Below are 19,407 nucleotides of genomic sequence, written 5' to 3'. Positions count from 1 at the left end.
AGCATCTGGGACAACTTCAAGTGTACATTCACATCATGGGGTGCCAGAAGGAGAAGAGAGAGCGCAAGAAATTAAAAACCTATGTGAAAAAATAATGACAGAAAATTTCCTTAACCTGGTGAAGGAAATGGACATACAAGTCCAGGAAGTACAGTCCCAAACAAGATGAACCCAAAGAGGCCCACACCAAGACACATCATAATTAAAGTGTCAAAGGTTAAAGACAAAGAGAGAATCTTAAAAGCAGCAAGAGAAAAGCAGTTAGTTATCTACAAGGGAGCTCCCCTAAGAATGTCAGCTGATTTCTCTACAGACTCTTTTCAGGCCAGAAGGGATTGGCACAAAATATTGAAAGTGATGAAAACCAAGGACTTACAAACAAGATTACTGTAACAGCAAAGCTATCATTTAAAATTGAAGGAGAGCCTCTTTCTGTGCCTAGCACAGCCATGGCTCGTGGTCCCAAGAAGCATCTGAAGTCTGTAGCTCCAAAGCATTGGATGCTGGATAAACTGACCGGTGTGTTTGCTCCTCGGCCATCTACCGGTCCCCACAAGTTGAGAGAATGTCTCCCTCTCATCATTTTCTTAAGGAACAGACTTAAGTATGCTCTAACTGGAGACAAAGTAAAGAAGATCTGCATGCAACGGTTTATTAAGATTGATGGAAGGTCCGAACTGATATAACCTACCCTGCTGGTTTTATGGATGTCATCAGCATTGACAAGACTGGAGAGAATTTCCGTCTGATCTATGACACCAAGGGTCACTTTGCTGTTCATTGTATTACACCTGAGGAGGCCAAGTATAAGTTGTGCAAAATGAGGAAGATCTTTGTGGGCACAAAAGGAATCCCTCATCTGGTAACCCATGATGCTCGCACCATCCGCTACCCTGATACACTCATCAAGGTGAATGACACCATTCAGATTGATTTGGAGACTAGCAAAATTACTGAGTTCATCAAGTTTGACACTGGTAATCTGTGTATGGTGACTGGAGGTGCTAATCTGGGAAGAACTGGCATGATAATCAACAGAGAGAGGCACCTTGGTTCTTTTGACATAGTTCATATAAAGGATGCCAATAGCAACAGCTTTGCCACCCGGCTCTCCAACATTTTTGTAATTGGCAAAGGCAACAAACCATGGATTTCCCTTCCCCGTGGAAAGGGTATCCGTGTCACTATTGCTGAAGAGAGAGACAAGAGATGGGTGGCCAAACAGAGCAGTGGATGAAATGAGCTCTAGGTGACATAATTGGAAAAGTCTTTGTACTTAATTAAAGATAATACAGCATAAAAATAAATAAATACATACATAAATAATTAATTAAAATCGAAGGAGAAATAAAGAGCTTCCCAGACAAGAAAAAACTAAAGGAGTTCATCACCACCAAACCAGTATTACAAAAAATATTAAAGGGTCTTCTTTAAGTAGAAAAAAAAGATTAAAAATATGAATAAAATGGCAATAAATACATATCTATTGATAATTAACTTGTTAATCCTCACCTGAGGATATTTTTTCCATTGATTTTTTTAGAGAGAGTGGAAGGGAGGAAGGGAGGGAGAGAGGGAGGGAGGGAGAGGGAGAGAGAGAAACATTGATGTGAGAGAGACACACTGATTGGCTGCCTCCCGCACGAGCCCCAACCAGGTGCCAGGGAATGAACCTGCAACCCAGGTACGTGCCCTTGACTGGGAATCGAACCCAAGACCCTTTGGTGGGAGAGCCAATGCTCTACCACTGAGCCACACCAGCCAGGACTCAACAAGTACTTTAAATGCAAATGGATTAAATGCTCCAATCAAAAGACATACGGTGGTTGAATGAATAATAAAACAAGACCCTTACATATTCTATCTACAAAAGACTCACTTGAGATTGAAAGACACACACAGACTGAAAGTAAAGGGATGGAAAAAGATATTTCATGAAAATGGAAACACAAAAACCGAGGGGTAGCAATACTTATACCAGATAAAACAGACTTGAAAACAAAGGCTATATCAAGAGATGACAAAGGACCCAGCAATTCCATTTCTGGGTATTTATCCGAAGAAACCCAAAATACTAAAGTGAAAAGGCATATGTATCTGGTGTTATTTCTATGCAAACCTACTAATAAAAAGTTTATACTGTTGTACAACTTTAATAAAAGTTCAGGAAGAACAGCAAAAAGAAAAAGACATATGCAGCCATATAGTCATTGCATTCTTTATAATAAGATATGGAAGCAATCTAAGTGTTCATCAATGGATGAATGAATAAAGAAGAGGTAGGTGGTGTATATATACCATGAAATATAACTCAGCCATAAAAAAAAATGAAATCTTGCCATCTGCAACAACATGGATGGAACTAGAGGGTATTATGCTGAGTGAAATAAGTCAGACAGAAAGACAAATGCCATAGGATTTCACTCATATGTGGAATCTACAAAACAAAATAATTAAGTTAAGTCCAGGGCATGCAGAAGGCAGCCGATCAATGATGACTCTCTCATCGTTGATGTTTCTCTCTCTCTCTCCCTCTGCCTTCCTCTCTCTGAAATCAATATATATTTAGAAAGAGAGAGAGAGAGGAGAGAGGAGAGAGAGAGAGAGAGAGGGGAAAGAAAAAGAAAGAAAGAAAGAAAGAAAGAAGGAAGGAAGGAAGGAAGGAAGGAAGGAAGGAAGGAAGGAAGGAAGGAAGGAAGGAAGGAGAGAAGGAGAGAAGGGGAGGGAGGGAGAGAGGGAGAGAGAGAGAGAGAGAGAGAGAGAGAGAGAGAGAGAAAGGAAGAAAGAAAGAAAGAGAGAGAGAGAGAGAGAGAGAGAGAGAGAGAAAGAAAGAAAGAAAGAGAAAGAAAGAAAGAAAGAAAGAAAGAAAGAAAGAAAGAAAGAAAGAAAGAAAGAAAGAAAGAAAGAAAGAAAAAGAAAGAAAGAAAGAAAGAAAGAAAGAAAGAAAGAAAGAAGGAAGACAGAAAAAGACTCACAGATACAGAGAATATTTTGATGGTTGCCAGGTGGGAGGGGGAACTGGAGGGATGGGTAAAAAAGATGAAGGGATTAAGAAGTACAAATTGGTAGTTACAGAATAGTCATGAGGATATAAAGCACAGCATAGGGAATAGAGTCAATAATATTATAACAACTATTTACGGTGTCAGATGATGTACTAGATTTATTGGGATGATCATTTTGTAAGTTATGTAAATGTTTAATCACTGGGTTGTGTACCTGAAACTAATATAATATTGTACATCAACTGCAGCTGAAAAATAAAAATTATTTAAAAAATCAATAGGGCCCAGCTGGGCTTGGCTCAGCGGTTGAGCGTCGACCTAGGATCCAGGAGATCGGGGTTTGATTCCCGGTCAGGACACATGCCTGGGTTGCATGCAGGCTGCAGCCGATCAATGACTCATCATTGATGTTTCTGTCTCTCTCTCTCCCCCTTCCTCTCTCTGAAATCAATAAAGGTATGTTTTAAAAAACACAAAAACAGTGAATTAATAACAAAAAAATAACCTGTTAATTTAATTATAAGCAACTCTTGGTTAAAAGCATTTTAAAATTAACAGGGTGTTCATTTTCATATATGACATATGAACCAGAAATTTTGTCCATTAAATCCGAAGTTTGTTAAATAGAGGTCCATAAAATTGAGGGTTTACTGTACCTATAATTACTCTTAGGATACCAGAGCCAGCCCATTTCTGTAGGTGAAACTGCCTGTCATGTGTGAGAACAAAAGGAAAAACTTTTATTTTTTAATGTTGTGGCTCATCTATGGTCTAGAAACTATACTTTGAGAATAACTTTTGTAATCAGTGATAACAGCAGGAACTTTCACATCCAGTGAACCTATGCTCAAATTCAAGTGGTCGTGCAAGTCACTTAGCTTGTTCATCTATAAAATGGAGATTTTACTAATTCCTACCTGATTATAAGACTTAGAAATCACTTATATAAAATACCTGATACCCAGGCTCTGAGAAAGTAGTTACAAAATAAGTCATAGCCTGTTTATTCTCCAGAGATGAAGTCTGTGGTACATACTACTGTCTGCAGGTTCTTCAGAAATAATTTGAGATAAGTAGATACCAGATACTTGTTCTGCCCAAAGAAAATCTTCAGGATTGAAAACTCAGAAGGCCTGATGAAAGGTATCCTTAGGAATAAGAAGCATACAAAGGTCCAAGGGAGCTTTTGGATTACATTGAAAAGGAAGACAGGAACTGCAGAGGAAATGAAAGCAAGAAATTTCTAGGAATCCTTGGACCAGGGGCTGCAAATGCTTCCAGGGGCTGGGAAGCCAACAAATGAATGAAGGGGGTTGAGTTAAGAAAAATCAACTGCCAGTAACGTTGTTGTTGTTTTTTAACTAAACGATACTTTGGGCGTTAACATAAACATGCAAAATCTTGACGTTTATATTTAAGTTCAAAACTGAAAACACAAGTCAAAAAAATAGAAAAATTTAATCATTACATTTCTGTGTGTGACTTATTATCCTTGACTTGGAACAGAAAGTCTGATGTCCTTCTTATGGATCAAGAGGTCAATGTTAGATCTTATATTTTTGTGTTACAATGTGAAGGACTTAGCATTGAATCCTTTTACTGGGAATGATTAATTTTATCCTATTTCATAATGGAAAGCAGTTACTTATTAATGTAGGCATTTCCAAACACAGATAGACATTTTGCAGTGTTTTTTATAATTAGGGTAACTACTCTCAAGATATTTGTAGAATTCTGGTACTTCAATAACACAATGCTCCATTTCCAGTACCACATGACAGTAATTCAGTATCTCCATTGTAGCTCTTCTTTCACACCATGAACACTGAGAAAGGCTAACTGAACAATATTGGTTCTTTTTCATAAAATATAACGTCAGAGAGCCTTTTCTGGAATTCAATAGACAGCTCCATAATTTTGGGAATGTAATTCAGGCTTCACTTTCATTTCTTGGAAACCAATTTCAGCAAAGGAAAGTCAGCCAGTTTATCTCCTGGCAAATGAGTTTCCTAAAGGCATAATTTTGCTAGGAATGAGCAAATACAAGCACACATTTGTGAAGGTATTTCCGAACAAACCTGCTTTAATTCAAAGTGTCTAGATGAGTTGAAATGTGAACTAAACAGGTCAAATATTTTATTCCAATCATTGCTGGTGTGCTGAGTGCCCTTTGGATGCCAAGAAAGTCATTTTTACAGTTATCTTCAGTACCATGCATGCCTCAACTAAGCCAATCAATCTCCATATAATAGGGCAGATTTCCATAACATGAATCTAGTAATTCACCAAGCAAAGTATTCAACTATGTATGGTGCAAACCACAATGTTAATTACTAGTTCCTGACATGTTTCACTCTGAACATTTTTGCACAAAAACTGAGTCCTAAGGAGTGGTACATTTTTAAGTTGAAGTCCTTGTAAAATGTCTCTGCTTCAAATGGAAGCTCCCTAAGTCCAACAGTAATCCTTTTACAGAAGTGCACATGTAGTCATATTCACTAGTTTTGACCAATTTATACTAAAAATGTCAAGACTTTTCTCCACACACAAAATCCAGTTATTTCTGGATGTACCTGTCACAGGGTGCAAGTCCAAGAGTTAGTCTCCATCAAAATTCTTAGCACAGGAATTATATTTAGGTGCAGGGGTTCTCAAACTTTAGCGTCTATCATAATCAGCTGGACAGCTTGTTAAAAAAGATTGACAAGCCCCATCTTCAGATTCTGACTCAGTAGGTCTGGGGTAGGGCCTGAGAATTTGCATTTCTAACAAGTTTCCAGGTGGTACAGTGCTGTTGATCAGGGATAATATTTTGAGAATTACTGGCTGGCTAGGCACATAGCTAAGTGTATGGGTAGTGTTTATATCTGTTGTAACTAGCTGCAACCTAAAACCTCACAAATAACTTCTTGACCCAATTTGTCCCAAAAATGTTCGGTCAACAATCTTTAACATTTGGAGCAACAGTATTTCCTACCCTTGCAAGTGCTTGTTTACGACATAATTTCTACTGTACTCAACAGACACTCTTCTCAAACTACTACCTACAAAAGGCTTTCAAGGCTCAGCAATGTTTCACTTACTACATAACTGTATTTCATGTCAGTATCACTTATTCTACCTATAATTCTATCTGTATTCAAAAACACAGCCCATTGAAATTTCAAGTGCTTTTTAAAGTTCTTTTTGTTTCAGCACTCCTCATTTTTTTGTTGTTTTTAATCCTCACCCGAGGATATTTTTCCCACTGATTTTTAGAGAGAGTGGAAGGGAGGCAGGAGAGGGAGGGAGTGGGGGGGGGGGAGAGAGACAGAGAGACACAGAGAGAGAGAGAGAGAGAGAGAGGGAGAGAGAGCACACATCAATGGGAGAGACACAATGATTGGTTGCCTTCCGCAAGTACCCCTACTGGGGCTGGGGATCAAATGTGCAACCCAGGTTCCTGTCCTTTACCGGGAATTGAACCCAAGACCCTTTGGTGTGCAGGCCAATGCTCTAACCATCAAGCCACACCAGCCAGGGTAGCACTCATTGCTTTTGTATACTAGCTGTATTTCTTATAATGGTTTATTTTAAAATGGTGTCTTAAATTGTAGCCTTTCAATAGACATGTTTTATTTAGGTATAGAGGAATGCTCATCACTTCCAACAAGAAATAGGCTCTCTCCAGTTTTCCTTTAAATATATGACTTTCTTGTATAACTTTTTCCCCACTTTTCATAGATAAGTGTACAAAAAATATTTCATGTTCATCAAAACTGCTATAAAAAGTACAAGCACAACAATCAATGCTGTTTTCCTTATCTATTTCTGTGTAACAAATTACCCCAAAACTTAGTGGTTTAAAAAAACATTTATTATCTCATAGTATCTGTGGGTGTGGCTTAACTGGGTCCTCTGGCTCAGGCTCTCACAAGCTGCAATCAAGGTGTCAGCTGGGGCTGCATCATCTCAAGGCTTGACTGGGGAAGGATCCACTTCCAAGCTCACTCACATGGCTGTTGGCAGGATTCAGTTTCTTATGGTTTGTTGGACTAAGGGCCTCAGTTCCTCACTGGATGGAGGTTGGAGGCTGCGTTCAGTACCTTATAATGTGGGCCTCTCCATAGTGTAGCTCACAACACAGCATCTTGTTTCATCAGAGTGATCAAGCAAGAAGATCCAGGGAGAGAAGAAGAGAGGGAAAGAGGGAGAAAGAGGGAGAGAGAGGGAGAGAGGGAGAGAGAAGAGAGGGAGAGAGGAGAGACGGGGAGAGGGAGAGAGGGAGAGAGGGAGAGAGAGAGAGTGCGAGTGCAAGCAAACAAGATGGAAATTGCAGTTTCTTTATAACCTAATCTTGGAAGTGACATCTCATCGCTTTTGTTGTAATCTACTCATTAGAAGCAAGTCACTAAGTCCAGCCCACACACGGGGGGGGGGAGGGGGGGGGACGGAAATTACGCAAGAGTGTGAATACCAGAAGGCAGAAATCACTGGGAGCCACTGTAGAAGACGGTTATCACGAATGGCAAGTGGCACTTGGTCAGTGCGTCAGGGAGACACCATGGAGAGGTAGAGACTGTATTGTCAGAGGATCTGATATTTCAAGAGTGGTTGGAGCCTGGCAGGGCATGGCTCAGTGGCTGAGCATGGACCTAGGATCCAGGTGATCAGAGTTCGATTCCCGGTCAGGGCCCATGCCCGGGTTGTGGGCTCGATCCCCAGTCGGGGGCATGCAGGAGTCAGCCGATCAATGACTCCGTCATCATTGATGTTTCTCTCTCTATCTCTCTCTCTCCCTCTCCTTTCCTCTCTCTGAAATCAATAAATATATATTAAAAAAAAAAAGAGTGGTTGGAAAAATCAGACTTTTTTGGTAACATTTCACAATTTTTTAAATGTTGGCAACAAACATATTTGTTAAAACAGAAACATGTTCATATAATGCAAGTTAAATGACAGAGGGAAATGAAAACTTATTCAACTACATGTCAGATTCTGATAAACACTACTGATCAATGTAAATCAATGAATTTCTTTTTTAAAAAATGTGTGGGCCTATGCGCTGCAAGTTTGCCATCCTTGTAATATCCTTTGTGGTATAGATGAAAGGGCAAGGGTTTTGGTGTCTGATATGCAAATCCTAGTTCTGCCACTTCCCCTGACTATGTCCTTGGGCCTATGACAAGGGCCAGAGAAATAATCCTTGGGACTCGTACTGTTAGCATTTTCTTATTTGCCTCCCTACTACTGGGCTCCTGGGCTTTAAAGGTCAGATAAGGAAGAGGGAAAGAGTACCCTCCTGACCTCAGCACTCCCTTATCTCACTTCCCTACTTCATTTTTCTCTTACTATTATCACCTAAAATACTGTAGATTTTCTTTTTATCTTGTCTGTCCTCCCCAATAGAAAATAAATTTCATGAGGTCAGAAATCTGTTTTGTTCACTCCTTTATCCTCACAGTCTTGAACTGTGCCTGGCACACAGTAGAAATCCATAAATATTTGTTGAATGAATGAATTCCATTGTTCTTAGTACTTAGCACAGGGTTTGGCATGGAGTAGGTGCTCAAAAAAAGTTAACGGCACTGAAAAATATTCATTGTCCTGGTTAAGAAAAATGGGGTTAAATGAGGCCAGAGAACAGTAAGCAGATCATGAAAAACCCTGCATACCAGGCTATGCTAAGCTTAAAGCATGCGAGTAAAATGATCAATGTCCAACCTACTTGGAACATAAGATATTTTGGTCAAAGTCATGGTAGCTGGCATTTATATGGCATTTACTATGTGCTATATAATGTTCTAAGCACTTTGTTTATATTAAAACATTTAACACTCACAACAAAGTCTGCGATATAGGTATTATTACTATCATCATCTTCCAGGCGAGGAAACTGAGAGGTTAACTTGCCCAAGCTTATATAATTAATAGGCAGAAGAACAATGATTTACACCCAGGCAGTCCGGCTCTGAGGTCTGTGCTCTTAACTATTATGCTACACAAACTACATATAAGTATTCTGGAAAAAGTTATTAAAATGCAACTGTACTGTTTTGAGATATGCTAAAGATGAAGGATTTTGATGTCAAATACATTTAGGTTCATATCTTGGCTCAGTCACGCTGTAGCAGTGCACCCTTCGGCCACTGACTATGCTGAGCCTGTTTTATTTTAGCTATAATGGAGATTAATACGCATCCTGAGGGTGGTTGTGAGGATTAAATGATATGAATCTATGTAAGGTACCAGCCCATGTGGTAGCTATTATTGCTACCACCACGGGGGAAGTTAGTCTATAAGTGCATTACTAAGCAGCTACAAAATTTACTTTTACTTAACAGAGTCTGGCAATTCTGTTTGGAGTCTGAGTTGATTTACATGGAATTAACATATAACATTATAAAACACTGGTTCTAAATTCTTCCTTATCTGACTTTTAAAGCTCTCTATAGCCCTAGCCGGTTTGGCTCAATGATTAGAGCATCAGCCCACACACTGAAGGGTCCCAGGTTCAATTCTGACCAAGGGCACATACCTCCGTTGCAGGCTTGATCCCTGGCCCCGGTTGGGCACGTGCAGGAGGCAACCAATCAATGTGTCTCTCTCACATCAATGTTTCTCTCTCCCTCCCTTCCACTCTCTCTGAAAAGCAATGGAAAAAATATCCTCGGGTGAGGATTAAAAAATAATAACAAGCCCTCTACAGTCTCTCTGTCCCCCTCCTCCCCTCCCTCCAACCATTACTGAGCAAATCCCTGCAGTCTTGGAACTCAATTAAGAGAACTACATACAAACTCCCATTTGTGAGATAACTAAGTTCTAGGGATGTACTATACAGAGCATGGGGGTAAAGAGAATTATAATGTGATATGAAAAGAGTGTGAGAGAGAGAAATATGAGAGGTAAAAAGCATTCTGGTAGCACAAGGGAAGATGACATTCACCTTGGCTGGGAAAGATTTCATAGTGATAACTTTTAAGAATATGTAGGAATTTCTATGCAAAGTTGAGAGTAACATAAGAAAAGCACTGTGTGCGAAGACATGGTGTGTCTGGGAAACTAAAAAAGTTCAGAATGGTTGGAACTTTCCAATGCTGGAACAGGTGTGAGCGAAAGCAAGCACGAAGCAAGCCTGATAAGAGTTTGGGATCACGCAGTGAAAGGCATTGTCTGCCATGCTGAGAAGTCTGGACTTGGTAGGGTAGGCGAAAAGCAGCCAGTGGGTATCTTCAGGCACAAAACAAAGCTTTGGTTTTCAGAATCACATCTATGACAGTAATATGGAAGATAGACTACAGTCCAGAGAGTGGTAAAGGAACAAGTTGAGGCTATTTTCATGGTTCAGATAAGAAATGATGGTGGGTAAATATCCAGAAGTGAATTTGCTGGGTCATATGGTAGTTCTAAATTTTTTGAGAAACCTCCATACTGTTTTCCACAGTGACTGCATCAACTTACATTCCCACCAGCAGTGTGCGAGGGTTCCCTTTCCTCCGCATCCTCTGCAATATTTCTTTCTTGATAACAGCCATTCTAAAGGTTTTGAGGCAGTATCTCATTGTTTTTTTAAATCCTCACCCGAGGATATGTTTATTGATTTTGAGAGAGGATTGGGGGGTGGGGGAAGAAATATCGATCGGCCACCTCCTATTCGCGCCCCAACACGGGATCAAGTCTGCAACCTGGGTATGTGTGCTGACTGGGAATCAAACCTACAATCTTTTTGGTGTACGAGACGACATTCCAAGCAACAGAGCCACCGACCTGGGCTCATTCTGGTTTTGATTTGCATTTTTCTATTAACTAGTGATATTGAACATCTTTCATGTGTCTGCACATCTTCCTTGGAAAGTTATCTATTCAGGTCCTCTGCCCATTTTTTAAATCTCATTGTGTTTTTGTTGTTGTTGTTGAGCTGTATAAGTTCTTTATATATTTTGAATATTAGCCCCTTGTTGGATGGATGTATCATTTGCAAATATCTTCTTCCATTTGGTTGGCTGCCTTTTTGTTTTGCTGATGACGGCATGCACTAAAGCAATATGGGCAGAAGTGGCTAGACTCAGGAGACATTTTTGGGGCAGAAGTGACAGGATTTGGTGACCAAGTAGATATGGCAAGAGACAAGAGAGTGAAGAATCAAGAACTCCACAGTTCCTGGCTTGAAATGGATGAGACAACATTCATAGAAAAAGAGAACACAGCCCTGGCCGGGTGGCTCAGCTGGAGCATCGCCCCATGCACCAAGAGGCTGCTGGTTCGATTTCTGGTCAGGGTGCATATGGGAGGAAGCCAGTTGATGTTAGTCTCTCACACCGATGTTTCTCCCTTTCTCTCTCTCACTCCTCCCTCTCTTATTCTCTAAAATCAATAAAAACATACCCTCGGGTGAGGATTAAAAAGAGAATACAGAAAGTAGAATAAGTTTGAGGGGAAAATATTGAGTTCTATCTTGGATAGTTTTTAGTTTGAGTGACCTAAGTTGTGCCGTAAGTTCATGAGAAAGGCTGGGAGTAGAGAAAGAGCTCTAGGCGTCATCAGAATAGACAATATTTAAAGTCATAATAATGAATGAGATTGCTAAAGAAATAAATAGAAGAATTAGTGCTCTCAAGGCACCAATGCTTAAGGAAGAAGGCAAAGGAGAAGGAGTAACTTAGGGAAGGAGAAAGAACTAGAGACTTGTAAGGAGAATCAGAAGTGAGCAGCACGATGGTATCCGAGGAAGGATATTTAAGGAAAGGATGGTTCAATGGTGTCAACGATCTCACAGAGGACCAAGAAAGGGTAACAATGGACATGGATTTGGCAGCTTCAAAATGGCAACATCAGGTATCAAGTGGCAATAGGTTAGGGAATGGAAATTAATAGTCTACTTTTTTCAATAATGATTAAAAGGGAAGTACAGGGATAAGGGTAATGGCTTAAGAGAATTACAAAGTAAATGGGAAGTTTTTGGTTTTTTAAAGGTTATTTGTGTATGCTGTAAGTGAAAGAAACCAGAGCTGGAGAGACTGAAAATGCAGAAAAGAGATTATTTTGAATTATTATAACATCACTATATGATTCCCTCACTTGCCACTTAGCTTACATATTTGCCTTGTACTGGCAATACCGTACCTTTAGCAATGCTGGCACAAATTAAGTGCTCAATAAACTTAATTAGTGTTTTTCTTCATGTATCTATGCATATTATCTGGATAATAAAAGTTCACAATTTTACATAAGAATGTACAAAACAGCCCGGCCAGGTGTGGCTCAGCAGGTGAGCATCAACCTAGGATCCAGGGGATGGTGGTTCAGTTCCCGGTCAGGGCACATGTCCAGGTTGCAGGCTCAATCCCCGGTTGGGGCCTGCAGGAGGCAGCCGATCAGTGACTCTCTCATCATTGATGCTTCTATCTCCATCTCCCTCTCTCTCTCTGAAATCAATAAAGATATATTAAAAAAAAAAAAAAAGAATGTACAAAACAAAGGAAATAGTGTGGTAGGATTGTGGAAAGAGACTCTGAGAGATACAGACCCAGAATAAGGATTTTTTATCCACCACTTCCTAGTATCCAAACCAAAGAAAAATAATTTCACCTCTATGCACCTCAGTTATTCAACTGTTAAATGGGAAGAATACCATGCATTCTTGCAAGCTTGTGAGGATTAAGCAAGATATTTAAAAAGCACTTTATATACAACTTGGTGCTCAAGTAGTAATACAGTGGGACCTCAGTTCTCAAACTTAATTCATTCCACAAGGCTGTTCGAGAAGCAATTTGTTCGAAAACCGAAACATTTTTTCCCATTAGAATGTGAACTGAATTAATCCATTCCAGACCCCCAAATAATTCCGTTTTAACTTTTCTTACATATGGTTAATGTCTAATGTATTGTTTAATCTATAAATAAACACTTAAATTTATCGAACCACCCCCTACTAGCCTTAAATGAATCACTTTCAGCACTCGTTCCAGGGGTGTCTTTCAGGTCAGCATGCAGCATCTTTACTAGTTCATTTATCACTGACTCCGAAATAGCTGTCACTGGCTGTTTTTCGTTTATCTAAATCGACAAGTTTTTCTACCTCTTCAATTGCCTGTGATCACTGCTTCTTTCACACCCTTAGCAACATTAGCATTCTTGGTGACCTCTTTATGTTTTAAAATTGTGCTAACCATTGGCTTCCCCAGCAACAAAAGCATTCTCTTCTTTGTTTGTTGCCTGACAGATGCTTTCTGTCTGCTGAGGTATCGGCAGGAAAGGGTTGTCAGGCAGAAAACCAAAGTTTGGTTTGACAACAACCTAGACATTTTTTTCTGTGAACTTGGTCACAACTTAGTAGAGAACAGAATTGTTCTAAATGGGAGATGTTTGAGAAACCCAACAAACCTTTCATGCTGATACCTGTATGATCAAGTCACAGTTCTCTCAGGAGACAAAGGAGAATGCATGAGTATGAGTTAACTGCTAAACCTCACATTGTTAACATCTCAGGAAATTCTGCTATGAATATTTTCATGATTTTTGGTTTTGCTGCTGCTTATTATTATTAAATTTTCATTTTTTACCGTACAGTTCATTGCCTTTTTATTAAATATTTACATTTCATGTCCTTTTTGTATTTAAAGTGTTTATTTATAGATTAAACAGTACATTAGACATGTACTGTATATAATGTGAAAAAATGATTTGGTTTTTGTACAGCCTTCTGGAACAAATTAAGTTCTAGAACCGAGGTTCCACAGTATTGCACCTTAATAATTTCTTTAAATCAACTCATGCTTCTTTCTTTCTTTTTTAAAATTTGTCTTTATTGATTTCAGAGAGAGGAAGGGAGAGGGAGAGGGAGAGAGAGAGATAGAAACATCAGTGATGAGAGAGTCACTGATCGGCTGCCTCCTACAAGCCCCCTACTGGGGATCAAGGCCACAACCCAGGCATGTGCCCTGACCAGGAGCTGAACTGTGATCTCCTGGATCATAGGTTGATGCTTAACCACTGACCCATGCCAGCCTGGCAGAAAGAAGTATACCTGTGAGCCCTGGCCGGTGTGGCTCAGTTGGCTAGAGCATCGTCCCATACACCAAAAGGTGGTGGGTTCAATTCCTGGTTGGGGTGCATGCAGGAGGCAACCTTCGATGTTACTCTCTCACAGCGATGTTTCTTTCTCTCCCTCTCTCTCTCAAATCAATTTTAAAAAGGTATAGCTGCGAAACAGTGGGTTTGATGTAATTATCTTTTTTTCTAATACAGTAAAACCTTGATATAACGGAAGTAAAACCTCGATATAACGGACTAATTTGGGTGAGGGGGTGCCTGAAGCCAAAAGGCTGTTATATAATAAAGCAGGTTTTCCAAATATGTAATGTTAAAAAATTAATAAATTAGTTAACCTGTTTTTACTTATGTAGACATGTTTGTATAATTAAAATTAGGCATGTATGAAAAGTTTAATTTCACAGAAAAGTTTTCTATAAGTATTACTGTAATTTTAAATTTCTACTGAATAGGTCTAATAAATGAGTACATTCACCAGTCAATGCGAGTAAACAAATGAACATGGCTGGGGCATGGCTTATCGCACATGGGAACACTGGCCAGCATGCTAAAACTGCTACAGAAAGTCTTACCCCGCAGGATGCAGTGTGATCACATGCTAATCATTTGCTGAACTGTTTATGAGCAGTGACTCTTGGGTTTAAATATGTAGACTATAGTTGTAGATATGCAATATTTACTTATGTTGGCAAAATTAATTTAGTGAATAGGCCATATGTTTTTTCTAACATATGGCCTATTCACTAAAATTTGTTTAAAATAACAGTGAATTAATAACACAAAATAACCTGTTAATTTCATTATAAGCAAACCTTGGTTTAAAGCATTTTAAAATTAACAGGGTGTTAATTTTCACATATGACATAGGGACTGGCAATTATCCAAAGTCCGTTAAATGGAGGTCTGTAAAATCAAGGGTTTACTGAATATAATAACCATTAAAACAAAGTATTCATACCCTTAACCACCCCACATCATCTCCCAAATTACATTCTAAAACTGCTTTGGGTTGCTCTGCTTCTGAAACCCTTAGGAAGAGATGAGGCCAGCAATTTGTGGGTTTATTTAATTTTTCCGCTACTGGTGATTACCACTTAAAGAGGTTTATAGAACATACAAATGAAACCAACCAAATAACAAAATTCATCTCAATATATGCACTGAATCTTTTCATGGGAAGTCCTACCTTGTCTAAAGCTAAACATACAACCTAGCAATTTATCTTTTATTTAATCTCTCTCCCTCTATTTTCTCTATCACATATGAAAATGAGATTGGAATAAAGGCCCATCTTGTGGCCTAGTCTGAAGAACAAAGCCAAGAGAAGGAGAAATACAGTAGTGGGTTTTGTTTTGAAGCATTTCAGTCACTATGTTGTACACCTGAAACTAATACAAAATCATATTGAATGCAAATTTTAATTGAATGCACATATACACACACAGATATATGTGTGTGTGTGTATATATATAGATATCCTAGAATACATTTAAAAAAAAGAAATTATAGGCATGCAGATCATCCAAGTGAAAATCTATTGATAGTGGAACACCCCTTTGAAAAGACAAACAGCCCTAGCCAGTTTGGTTCAATGGTTACAGCCTCGGCCCTCGGACTGAAGGGTCCCGGGTTCGATTCTGGCCAAGGGCACATACCTCGGTTGCAGGCTCGATCACCCACCCTGGTCAGGGCACGTGCAGGAGGCAACCAATCGATGTGTCTCTCTCATATTGATGATTCTCTCTCTCTCTCCCCCTCCCACTCTCTCTGAAAAGCAATGAAAAAAATATCCTCAGGTAAGGATTATAAAAAGAAAAGGCAAACCACAATCAGTTATTCACCAATACCTTTCAAGTCTGTGCTATTAACCAGGAAGTTCTCTATAATAGTAACAACAACCACCACAAAAATCACTGACCAGAACCAGGAGAACTTCACTCACTGGTAATATCTAGAGATACTTTACACATGCAATTTTGGAGCCAGTCTTAAATCCACTATATGAAGAGACACATTCCACACTTTTTAACACCCTCACCCTGAATTAACCATGTTCCTCCAAAGGGCCACATGTTTCATCTTTTGCAATTGGCCCACAGTATGTGCCACTGTTTTCAGTCTGGCTCTTTTACTGAACTGACCTCCTTGAGGGCAGGGGTCCCCTTATTTACCTCTGAATCCTCAGCAACCAGCACAGTATCCAGCCTATAGAGCAAGCACTCAATAAATGAATAATATCAGGTGTCCCAAAAAATGTATACACACTTTAACAGCTGACTCTATTACATTTTGAAAATGAAATGTATTTTAATAAACACTGCCTTTATAATTATTCAAGGTGTGTACACATTTTGGGGGGACACCCTATATAAATGAATGACCCAGACCTGTCTTTACCCAGGAGCCAGGGAAGATTTTAGATGAGTATGGGAATGACCTAATCACGTTGGCACTTTAGAAAGATTCCTCTTAGAGAGCAAGCACCGTTGTTAAGAGCATGAGCTTTGGAGCCAGACTGCCTGGGCATGAATCCCAGAATCCCAGCTCTGTCATTTATTGCTCGGTGACTCTAGGCAAGTTTCTAAACTTCCTGTGCCTCAGTTTCCTCTTTTGGAAAAGGAATTAAGACTGTTTCACAGGTTATTGTGAGGATCAAATGAGATAAATCTTTTTTGTTAAAGCACATACATTAGCACCTGGGTCATAATAAGTGTTCCATCAATGTTAGCCACTGCTTCCAGCAACCCGGTTAATAATGACAATGAGGTAAGAAGTCTTTAAAGTTTGGGTGGGCCCTAGCCTGTGTGGCTCAGTTCGTTGGAGTGTTGTCCAGTGCACTGAAAGGTAGCCGGCTCAATTCCCTGTCAGGGCACAAAGCCAGGTTGAGGGTTTGATTCCCCAGTTGGGCGCATTCGGGAGGCAACTGATCGATAGTTCTCTCTCACATCGATGTTTTCTCTCTCCCCCCTTTCCTGTCTCTCCAACATAAATTTAAAAAATTTTTTGTTTAAAGAAAAAAAAAAAGCTTGAATGGTAGTGGTGGAAACAAAGTGGAAAGAATGGCCATGAATGATGAATCTACTGAAAAGTGTTCAGTCAGGAAGGCAAGCAAAATGAGTGTTATATTTTTTTCTACTTTGTACATTTGACTTAGCTCATGATTGGATTTTTCATTATTAAAAGCAGCTATAATTTACCCAGCCTGGGCACAGATTTGATGCTGGGCACAAGTCTAGTATGACTGAACTCTAGCCACAAGCTCTATGACCACTGCAAGCTTCTCTATGCAGGTCTTTCAGTCTTTCAGCTGCGATTTTTTTTTTCATGACTCCCTGCAGCACCATTTCTTTAGTTTATGATTCCCACAATTTCCTGTCCTGCCTTTTGACTGTGAGCACATCTCCAAGAGCCTTGGTTGGTGAATGGGTTTGAGGTTTTGTCCTACTCAACCGTGCACTACTTTTCTTTTTCTTCTTCCTGCCCATCTCATTTACTTCTCAAGCCTTGCTATTCCCCACACGTAGGAACTTGAAACCTAAGAGCATGGGAAAGCAACAGAGCAACAGCAGTAGTGCCAAGAACTGGGGATGCTGCCAAGCTCTTCCCCAGGCCCCATATGCAGTGACTAACTACATGAGGAGATTAGACTTAACTGCCCATGGGGCCTCACACGCTTGATATTCCTTTTTGCTTCTGTTCATTTTCTGTCTCCCACTTAAAGCAGCCTCCTCCCAAACCGGTAACCAATTAGAATCCAACCCATCCTTGAAGACCCAGCTTCTTCAAAGAAACCTCCCCTTGACCATTTTAGCACACAGATATCCCCTCCAACACACACACACACACACACAAAACAGGTACTGTACTTAAAATGTGTACTATAAAGCACAATCACATACATACTTATACCATTAAATAAATATTTCATGTGTACATATTTGATTTTCCAAGGGTAGGACCATGTCTCACATGTTTTTAAAACCTCTCACTCTCAGTGAGTTAATACTTTTTGAACCGTAACTGAATCAGTGGCGTTTTTTGTTTGTGTGTTTAGGCTAAGGAAGGAGGAGGTAGAAGCATGCGGAAATGAAAAAAAGGTTGAATGGACATATGGGTAAAAAAAAAGCACTTAGGTCAAAACGGGGGGAAAAGTATTGTAGAAGAAAGGTGTTTATATAACATCTGTTTAACTGATTTGCTTCAAGGTTGGAAAGAGACATACAGAAGAGAGGTGCTAACTGGAAAAAAATTGGAAAAGGGCATTTCAGCTTTAGGCAGAAGACAGCAGGAAAAGATGAGGCTGCAAAAGAAATTCTTCTAACACCTAGGGACAGGCCAATTGGATAAGCAGAAGGTAAAGGGAATTACTCGGATGACATGGATGGAGATGTGGTTAAGTAGGTGATGGACTGGATAGGGGGGTGGTTTGAATGGGTGGGTAGATGGATAACAAAATAGATGGTAGTTAGGCAAACAGGCTAGATGGACGGTAAGGGGGTAGATGGGAGGCAGGTAAGTGGGTGGGTGGTTAGATGTTTAGTTAGGAAGGAACAGGTGTGGGGCATATTAAGATAGGGCCCTTCCCTCACCTTGACCCGGAAGCGGATGAGTGCCAGCCTCACGCAGTGGCTCAGGCAGGCTGGTGGCAGGAACCAGGCCCGTGGAGGAGGGGTGCCCTTGTTGCCCACGTGTCCCACGATCAGTTGCGCTGTCTGCCGCTCAGTCTGGCACCTACGGCCCCACTCAGCCAGCCGGTCCTTGCCCAGGCCCCCGGGGAACATGACCACCAGCTCCAAGCCGTCACCGCCGGGATAGGCACAAGCTTGGCATAGCGCTGACAAGTAGCCCAGCATGGCGTTCCACTGGCCGCCACACACCCAATCCGTCTGGTAGCCGCCATAGAGCCGTTGCAGCGCGGAGCCAGCGTCTACCAGCACCCGGGCCCCTGGGAGCGGAGGGGGAGGGGGCGGCGGCGGCGGCGGCGGTGGCGGCGGCGGGTGCAGGCCGGGATGCCCCTGGCCGTGGTGGTGGAAGTGGTGAGCTGGGTGATGGTGCCGCGTCGGCCCCGCGCCCCCAGAGTAGGCACCCAAGCCAGCGGGCGGGAGCGGCGGCTGCAGAGGAGCGGATCCCCTGGCGACGCGTGGAGCCCCGGGCGCTAGGGCTACTGCAGGTGGCAGCTGGCAATGCTGGAACTGCTGCTGCTGGCGCGAGACCGTGCGCGCGAGTTTGAGAAGGTCCACGGGCACCACGGCCCCGGGACAGCGCTTCTCCAGAAACTCTTGGAAGCCCTGGACGCCCATGCTTCGTCGGCGGGCAGACGAGACGGCGGCTGCGCGAGCAGGCTAGGCGGCGATCTGGGCGCGAAGCTGGG

General features: G+C 40.9%; 1 protein-coding gene and 1 pseudogene across 8 annotated transcripts in view; one reads left to right on the top strand and one right to left on the bottom strand.

Moving 5' to 3' along the window:
- The window catches only part of FAM120C (family with sequence similarity 120 member C), a 92,019-nt gene extending 72,612 nt beyond the window's left edge, over window positions 1-19,407 (bottom strand). For all 7 annotated transcript variants that reach the window (XM_081125238.1, XM_081125237.1, XM_081125236.1 and 4 more), the window contains exon 1: window positions 18,626-19,407. In XM_081125238.1, coding sequence (XP_080981364.1) covers window positions 18,626-19,336 — 711 coding nt within the window. In that variant the 5' untranslated portion in view covers window positions 19,337-19,407. The remainder of the gene's footprint in view (window positions 1-18,625) is intronic.
- On the top strand, window positions 437-1,281 carry LOC308551421 (small ribosomal subunit protein eS4 pseudogene; annotated as a pseudogene). Its single transcript has one exon. The product of its transcript is annotated as a small ribosomal subunit protein eS4 pseudogene (transcript).

Source organism: Miniopterus schreibersii (assembly GCF_964146895.1).
Source record: "Miniopterus schreibersii genome assembly, chromosome: X".
NCBI classification, from domain to species: domain Eukaryota; kingdom Metazoa; phylum Chordata; class Mammalia; order Chiroptera; family Miniopteridae; genus Miniopterus; species Miniopterus schreibersii.
This window is presented reverse-complemented; position numbering and strand designations above follow the sequence as displayed.